The 9,063-nt window shown below is 52.2% G+C and overlaps 1 protein-coding gene across 1 annotated transcript; it reads right to left on the minus strand.

Annotated features, from left to right (window-relative positions):
- Nucleotides 1–5,444: 5,444 nt before the first annotated feature.
- Nucleotides 5,445–7,304, minus strand: HOXA13 (homeobox A13). Its single transcript, XM_070425171.1, has 2 exons — nt 6,389–7,304; nt 5,445–5,689 (listed from the first exon to the last, which is right to left on the minus strand). Exons 1-2 carry the CDS (start codon nt 7,302–7,304, stop codon nt 5,445–5,447), a joined length of 1,161 nt encoding a protein of 386 aa, XP_070281272.1.
- Nucleotides 7,305–9,063: the final 1,759 nt, after the last annotated feature.

Consider the following 9,063-nt stretch of genomic DNA (forward strand, 5'->3'; position numbering starts at 1 on the left):
TCTCAGCCCGTCTCAGAACCCCTTTGAGAGAAAATGCTCCTGTCAAGTTTTATTTCCCATGGCAAACCACCTTCCACGCTGCCAGGAATGAAGGCCGGGAGAGATTAAATACCCGATTCTTCTCCGGGGAGGGAAGGGCGGGGCGGAGAAGGGTGCCCCCGCACAAAACAGTCGTTTCACTCGGCTCCTCCTCATCAAATCAGCCCGGGGAGGCCCGCGAAGGGCCGCTGGGCGGCGGTGACGTCAGCTGCAGCTGCGGGGCGACTCCCCAGCGCGGGTGCCCTGCGCCCCCGGGGCCGCCGGCGCGCGCCTGAGGGTCCAGGGCCTGGGCCTCGGCCTGCGTCCCTGGGCGCACCCGCGAGGCCGGCTTTGCAGGGGTTGAGCCTCCATTTTGAGTAGAGGGTTCAGGGACCAGCGTGGAGGGTTTGCGGCCTCGACCTTGTCCCCGAGGGGCGCGCTCTGAGCCCGCGGCGGCGCTTGCCCGCGGGTCTGCGTCCCGCACCCGGGAAGCCCCGCGCCGCCGCACAGCCGCGCGCCAGGCTTGGCCGCCTCAGAGGCGCCCTGGTCACAGTTGTGCCTGGTGGACCCCGCTCTTCGGCGGCGACGGGGCCGTGCAGAAATGAAATCGGCTGTGGCCAGGCCTTGCCTGCGTTGACCGAGACATTTTTCTGGGCCGGCGTCTGTTTTCTTCCCTTGAAAATCCAATTAAAAATAGCAAACAGCGCCCCGGCCTTCGTGGGCGGTGGGCAGATGCGCGAGGACGGAGGCAGCCCGACCAGAAAAGTGGGTATTTTCATAAAGAACGAAGTCGCCTGTTATTCACCGGCGGCCCCGCTGATGAAAACGTATGATGGGGTGCCTGTCCCACGCCCGAGGCAGAAAGCGCAGCAGGCCTCTCGGATGGCGCTACCTTTTCGCACATAGAAAATGGCATGGGAGCAACTCGCTGCGCCTTTCTCTGATTCTTCGGGTCTCGGGCTGCTGACACGCATTCGATCAGCTTTAAAGGAACGCGCGTAGATCAGCGAGCCCCCGCCGTCTCCTCCACAGAGGCCCGCACCTCCGAAGGGGCGCCCCTGAGCCCACCGAGGCTGCAGCTGAGCAGCCCCGGGGAGCCTCCGTCTCCGTTCTGAGCCTCCAGCCTCGCATCCCAAGAATCCGCAGAGAGGACGGGAGAGGCCGCATCTTCCCCAAACACACTCAGCAGGGTGTAAGCGGTGCAGATTACACGGTGAAATCACTGTCCCTGCCCGCGCACCGCACTATCACCCTCAGCGGGATTGCACTGCCCCGTAATTTTTAAGAAAACATTTCAACTAGGTTAAAAATTTCTTAAAAATTCTTTCTTAAAATTTTTTTCTCTCAAAAAACAACTCACACAATTTAAATGCATGGCTTCAGCTCTGCGTCAGGCATTAATAGTAGTGAAATGAAAAGTGACATTTTACAATCATCCACTTAAAACACCTTAATAAATTTGACAGCATTAAGAGCAGATGGGAAAAGTAGGAGTTTTTTACCCCCTGAATTCCATATGTACAATTTTTTTAATGGCAACATGACAGGCCATTACAGGATTTAAAATCTTTGCTGGCTTCATAAATGAAAACGGTGTCCTGGCGTTTGCATATTTACAATGTCTTATGCGGAGAGTTTCCCTTTAAACAAGTATACTCAAGTCAGCTTCAACAGCACTATCCCAGGGGCTGGCCTTATTTTCCCTATATGGTGGCATCCCCCTGAATGGCTTTTTTTTTTTTTTCTCTCCCTAAAGGTTTAGACTAATTGATTTGGGGGCATTAGGGAGCCATCATAATCCAGGCTTACTTCAGGTTGTCTGGTAGATCCAGGGGAATTTTAAACAAGAGGGGAGTTAGGTAAGATCAACATTATCAACAACCATTTTAGAATGAAGAGAGGGTAATAAAAAAAACAACTCTGAAATATCTTCTGTCATTAGTTTCAAAAGCTGCAGAGAGAGAGAGAGAGAGAGAGAGAGAGAGAGAGAGGGGAAAAAAATGACTACTTTACCCAGAGTTCCTGCAGTGGCGATGGCTGGGAAAGGGGCGGTATCCCGCTGCAGAGCTACTGTTGGCCTCCTTCCTAGGCCTGAGGCTCCTAGTATTTCTTACATCTAAAGAAAAATATCCCCGTCAACAGGAGAGTCCCCTTTGGAGCTATTCGTAAACACACAGTTTGATCCAGTTTTGAGGAGGATTTCCCGCCACTTTAAACGTTTGGGGCGAAAGTTGTGACTTCGGAATGATGGCAGCTCATTCAGAAATGGAGTTCCGTGGCACAAAACTTGGGGAGGTGGATCCGAAGCATCGTTTTCATTTGTTTCCACAAGTAGAGTCCCCAGGGCAGCAAAATTTGGTTGCACTTCACAAGGCCTTTTTGTATGTGTGTTTTAAGACCATGCTCTTTTTGAGGACAACTTTAGAGATTCTCTAATTCTCCATCTATAAACAAGCTGTACGTCTTCCGGTTGGAGAGGTTTCCATCAGGTTTGAAACCAACCAATATTATTTTCCATAAAATGATGAATATAGTTCTTCTGGTCACAATGGCTTTCCTCTAACATAAAAATAAAATTAACCTCAACTCAAAATTCTGCATCAGAAGGCTCCTGGTTCCACTAACATTGCAGTACATATGTGCATAGCATGGGTTCCACAAAAACACGTTACCCTCTGTGTATAGTAAATATATAAACATACATATGTATTATTTATTACTCTAACCACAGCCCCGATGTGTTGTTGGGGGTCAGAAGTAGTAAATATAGTACTTATTATTATTATAGTTTTGATGGTGGCTGTTCCTATTAAATGTATATATTTCTTCCACAAATCAAATGGCAGCTCCGCAAACATCAATATAAGATTGCCCACCTCCCAGGAGCAGCACTCAGCTCTGAGCTATCCAGGATGACTCTCCTTCTGCATCTGTATTATGGTCATTTTGTAGACATGAAATCTTTAAGCTCTCCATACTGACCTCTTAAGAGGTGGGTTTCTTTGAATCTCTGAAATGTAACTCTAGAACTCTAGAGTTAGTGAGGCATCTGAACCTTTTTATTTGCTGTATAGTCTCCCCTATAGCTGTAATTAGGATGGTAGACCACCTTGGAGGGTGAGGCCCGGGAAATAATGGTTATTTAAGAACACCTCTTAGATTGTAACAAAAATGTACAGCTTTAAAGGAGATCTGCAGAAGTCTGACACAGAGCAAGTCACTATGAAGACAACTTGAACTTAGCCATTAAAGGAAAGGAGCAAACTTCATCATGTAAAGTACATTTTGCACCTCAACTCTAGAAATTACCTTAAATTACAACATCTCAGGTCATCAGTAATTAATGACACTATATCTGTACAGATTCTACAAATATATATATATACAAGCACACACAAGCACTGGTCAGCATATATGTATACACATATATGATCTATATTCACATATGTACAGACACATGTATAACTTACATATATTCAAATTTGCTCCATCTGGAGCCAAAGAAATGAGCACTAAATCTCTAAGGAGTCAAGAAGGTAAGACCTTTTGATTCCCTTGAAGCTGAAGAATTACAAGGAAGCTTGTCAACGCGAGGTGGCGCCCTTGATCTACTAATCCAGCCGAGGCCAATTCATGAGCTGTCAAAAGTCAAGGTCACAAATTGTCTTTTTTCGTCAAGGTCAAGGTTTAAGGCCTTTCCTAGTCCTGTCATTTCAACAAATATCAAAACCTGCCCTCTCAGACGCATGCAGACCCAACAGCAGATTTTAAAATACGACAGCTTGGTATCGCTGATACTAAACAACTGGTTTTCATTTTCTGCAGGGAGCCTGAGAATTTATACTATCTCTTCCTCCTTTCTTTTTTCTCCTTTTCAGAATCCATGGCATTTTAACCTTTTTTGAAGCACTTTTCTAAAATTTTAGGATTTTAGTTATGAGGGATTTCTCCCTTTGCTTAAAAAATTTGTAAGGAGGGGGGAGCTAAATAGAAAAGAATGGTCCTTGGTTTGTGTAGGACAAACCTGCTCCTTTTCTTTCTGTGCAGCGCACGTTTACCATGGGAAAATAATGAGTATTTCCTTCAGATTTTAATGGCAGTGACTACTTTATTAACATAATTAACACCACTATAGCACTATCTACAGGTCTAAGGTTTTTTTTTAATTATTATTTTTAGTTGAAATATTTGGAAAGCAGGTGCACAAATACATTTTCACAGTGTGCTGAATGCCTTTATTTACAAGATAGCATTTTATAGTGAATATGAACAAATGACTGTGCTGACTGAAATAACTGCTTGATTAAAAGTGTGCTGTGAAGATGAATTCCTAAACTTTCTAATGCGGTCTCATAACACAATAAACAAGGAAAAATATGAATCCCTTAACAAATCACAATATAGAATGTAAACATCTAAATGTTTCAGGGTAATGGATTTTCATTCCAAGTTTTCCAAAAAAGAAAAATCATTTCTTCCGCAATATCTTTAATAAATATTGGGAAACAGCAATTTAAATGAAAAAGAAAATTAATTATATTTAAAACAAAGTCCACCATGTTAGGGTGGCACCTCTTAGATCTCGAGATCTGACATAAAGTGAATTCTGTGAATTGTCTGATGTTTTGAATATTTTTAAAAAATGAGATCAAATCCTTTGGAAAGTAAATTATATCAGGGCAGAAAACATACTCCAAATGCTACAAAATATGCTTGTTATAAGCAAATAAAAATTATTATCAGAAGGACATTCCAAACTTGGGGTTCCCTTACAGCCTCAAAGACTCAAAGCTGGTTGTATGACTACCAAGACAAACGATCCTTGGAGGAGCTTTCTCTCCCTATCTCCCTTCATAGAAAATAGTCCACAATCATTACTTCAGTACCTTCTTCTCTTTCCCCCTCTAAATCTATACATGACGTGTTCTGCAGAATATACAACAATGGTAGGGTTTCAACTGAGATTTACCTGAGCCGTCACTTAACATGCAAAGGGGATGGCGATGGTGAAGGACAAGCAGATGTTTACAACAGCCTCTTGCTTTTGTAACCAGTTTTTGGATTATTACCGTATAACATAACGTCCTAAAATATAACGGTCACATAAATACTTACAGGATTTCAGTAAATGCGTAACTTATCTGAAAATGCATATTTGGGGGTTGACATTTGACACCAGAGTTTGTCATTTAATGGTCTGGTGGGGTTGGCGGAAGAACTGGCAGTCTTTACCATTGCTTAAAGTTTTAAAATAGTTGATTCCACCAAGGAGAAAGAGATTCCCCCCTCAGGAAAGCGAAATGCCAGTGTTCTCTTTCTCTTTCCCATTCTTCAATTATTATTAAGCATTATAATCATGATCTGGGTAAAGCAATGAGTTCCGAAGCGTTCTCTTCAAGTTGCCTTCCTTCTCCGCTTTTAATCCATTAACTAGTGGTCTTCAGTTTGTTGATGACTTTTTTCTCTTTGACCCTCCTGTTCTGGAACCAGATTGTAACCTGCCGCTCAGAGAGATTCGTGGTGGCCGATATACGCCTCCGTTTGTCCTTGGTAATGAATTTGTTTGTAGCGTATTCCCGTTCGAGTTCTTTTAATTGCACCTTGGTGTAAGGGACGCGCTTCTTCCTCCCCCGCCTGTAGGAGCTGGCGTCTGAGGGATGAGAGACCACGTCTGAAAGACAGGGAGAAGGCAAGTTACACAGGGAACACAGGGGACAGCTTGATCTGAGCTCTCCGCGTTGGAGCACGGGGCTACGCTTTGCCACGCACTGCAAAATCCAGCCTTTTGCCCAAACCTGGAGGGTCAGTGGGGAGAGTGATTAGTTCTGCACTGAAATGGAATTACCCAGGACTCCAATGACCGTCCCAGCCAGGCCAGCAGCGCACCAGGGTTCCCTTGATAGCCTGGCCTACAGGCCCACACCTTAGCACTGGGCTACGGGGACAGCAGTTCGACGCCTAGCTCCTCTCTGTATTCCCCAACCCCTAACACTTGATGCTTCTACAATGAAGCCCTTTCTGAGAGAATGGAATATGGGCAATTTAGTAAACCGTTCCCAGGTCAATTTCCCAGCTTTAAGTCGCTGTCAAGGGCTGGGGAGGGCGGGGCACAAAGGGAGAAGGAAACCAGCCTGGGTCCCAATAAGTTATTCCACCCTTCCGTCACCCAGGGAGAGCCAGGAGCCAGCCGGGCTCTAGGGCGGTACGCGCAGCGCCAGTCAGCGGGGTCGGGCTCCCCAGGGTGCAGCGCCGCCGCAAGGGCAGGTCAGGGAGAGACAGCAACGGGGTCCCAGGGTGGCCCGGGAGCAAGCGGAGGAGAAGCTGCAGCCCAGCCGGAGGACCAGAGCTGAGAAGGGGGGGCGCCATTTACCGGGCAGAGTGGACTTCCAGAGGTGGGGAGGCTGCGCCTGCTCTTTGGGGCAGTACATTTGGCCGTTCCAGCCGTTGGGCAGCGCCCAGGGCTGGTAGCTTTCCATGGGAAGACCCAGGGGTTCGTGGCGAGACTCGCCGGGCCCCCCGAGGCCAGGCACCACCGGCATATCCAGGTAGCCAGGCACGGGCTGGTGGTGGTGGTAAGGCCCGGGCGCGTAACCCTGGTGGTAGAAGGCGAACTCCTTAGCGCGGGAGCTGAACTCCTCGGCCGCCGGGCCGGCGGTATCCATGTACTTGTCCGCGAAGGCGGCGGCGGCCGAGGCGGGCTGCGCGCACGACTTGATGGCGTTGGGGTGCGGGCCCATGCGGGCGCACGGGTAGTAGCCGCTGCCGAAATAGCCGTAGGGCAGCGCCGCGGGCCCCGACGAGCTCTGCGCCGCCGCTGAGCAGGGACTGCACTGCTTGGCCGCCTCGGCTCCCGCCGGGCCCGCCGGGCCGGGCCCTCCCGAGGACGAGGCTGCCGCGGCCGCTGCAGCAGCGGCGGCGGCGGCGGCGGCTGCGGCGGCGGCCGACGGGGGCGCCTCCCCGGGCGCGCTGCTGTAGGCGGCCGCGGCGCCGGGTGCCAAGGGCGCCGGGTGCGCCATCAGGTTGCGGCACTGGTTGGCCGCGGCGGCGGCAGCCGCCGCCGCCGCCGCCGCCACCGAGAAGTTGCCCCCCGCGGCCGCGGCTGCCGGGTGGGGGAAGCCCCCGCCCCCGGCCCCGGCTGCTGCCGCCGCCGCCGCTGCCGCCGCCGCCGCCGCCGCCCCTTCCATGTTCTTGTTGAGCTCGTCGGCCACGAGGCCGCCGCCGTTGTCGTAGAGAAACATGACGGTGGGCTCGATCCAGCGGGGGTGGAGGAGCACGGAGGCTGTCATAGCCCGAGCCGCATGGAGAAGACCCCAGTGGCGCTGTTTTAAAAAGCCCCCAAGAAGTGAAGAGCGCGCCGCGCGGGGCCGGGGCCCGAGCGAGGGGGGCGGATCGCGCCCCGCGGGGTCGCGCCAGGCGGCCGCCCATTGGCCCGCCCCCCTCCGCTCCGCCCACGGCGTATGCAAAGCGGGCGGCTCCGGCCCTGGCCCTGCGCGGCGCACCCGCGGTCCCCGCCGCCGCCCGCGAGGTCCCCAGCGCCAGAGGCCGGGCACCGTTCACCCAGGGGAGAGGCCGGCGCCGCGGGCGGGCGGTGCAGTAGAGAGGGAAGGGCGGCCTCCCCGCCGCTCCCCTTCCTTTCCCTGATCCCAGGGGCTCGGAGCCGTGTAAGATTGGGAAGGGACAGGGGCGCGCTGCTGGGTTGCGACCTGAGGCGGTGGGGACAGGTCCGGTAAACCTGCGGGGTCTGGGGACGGGAGCGTAGCGAGGCACAGTGCAGGCAGGGCGTTTCTTGGGGCCGCGGGCGCTGTTTTCTTTTCAGGCATCTACGCGTCTTTCATGGACACGAGCGCTTTCCGCCTCCAGAGCTTGGCGATTTGGCTCTTTCCAGGGAAACAGTGGCTGGGCGGTTGCGGATGCGCCTGGCTCCTGAGTCCCAGGACACTGCACTAGGAAGCTTGGACGGCATTTAGGAGCTCCTTCCCCTTCCTTGTCCACAGTGTCGGCGGGCAGTTTCACACACTCACACTCAGAATGACCCATCGCACCCACACCGACACACACTCAAGTGCACCCTGACCACACATTCACACGCATGTGTACAGACTGTTCCTCACTCGGCACCAGTAGCCACTCTTCCTTCTCCAGAGACTGTGAGGTGGAGAGAGACATGTGTGTGCCCCGTTCTCCAGGGCTCCCACGCCTCCAGCCAAGCTGGCCAGTCCTGGAAGGAGTTTAAGAGAAGCAGGCTGGTGGGGTGCTGGCTGGGACTCAAAAGAGCCCCCCTTCTGAGGCCCGAATGAACTTCATAAAGCCTGGGCAGGAGCTGACTCGCCAGGTACCTGGGCACTCCTTATCGCACTCTCTGCTGGCACAGGAAAAGGGGGCTCTTGGGGGCCACGTCACGCCTTCCCCGTAAGCAGGATGGAGAACACTGTCTCCACCATGCAGACTGCCCAGGCCTCCTCCATCCAAGAACCAGCCTGAGAAGCCTCCCCCTCTGTGCCTGGGGAACCAGACCCTTTTCTGAGGGCCGGGTGGTGGGAAGTTGGTGCTTGAAGAGCCAAGCAGCCGCCATAATTTGGCGAGGAATTCTGGGGGTCTTGTCGCGGTGGAAGCACATGCTTCTGTTTCCGATGGTGGAGGCAGTGATCTGGTCAGAAGCCCAGAAGGGGAACATGCCTTCAAAGTGAAAGTGGGCGCATTCCACGGGAACGTAGGGGTGTCGGAGCGCTCCAATCCCTTCCACCCCAGGTGGGCTGGTGAGCTGCCAGGTATGGACCTGCTGTCTGGTCCCAGCTTGGAGACTCGGCCCGAAACTGGGGGCACCTTGAATATCCCCAGCCCCTGCATCCCCACTCCCATCCCGCCTTTCTGCTCTCCAAGGCTCCTGGTCTTCCTGCAAGGTCCAGACCAAGACGGCTGGGCTCCGGCTTTTATCCATTCTGATCTCCAGGTTTGCCCGGACCAATGTAAGTGTTGCCCAATAAAACCTTCTGTGACCCCCCCCTCCCACCCCCTTCACCATACACACCACCAGTGTGTCCTTTC

This window comes from Myotis yumanensis, unplaced genomic scaffold (assembly GCF_028538775.1).
Source record: "Myotis yumanensis isolate MYYU_CA2020_CCGP unplaced genomic scaffold, mMyoYum1.0.hap1 SCAF_9, whole genome shotgun sequence".
NCBI lineage: Eukaryota > Metazoa > Chordata > Mammalia > Chiroptera > Vespertilionidae > Myotis > Myotis yumanensis.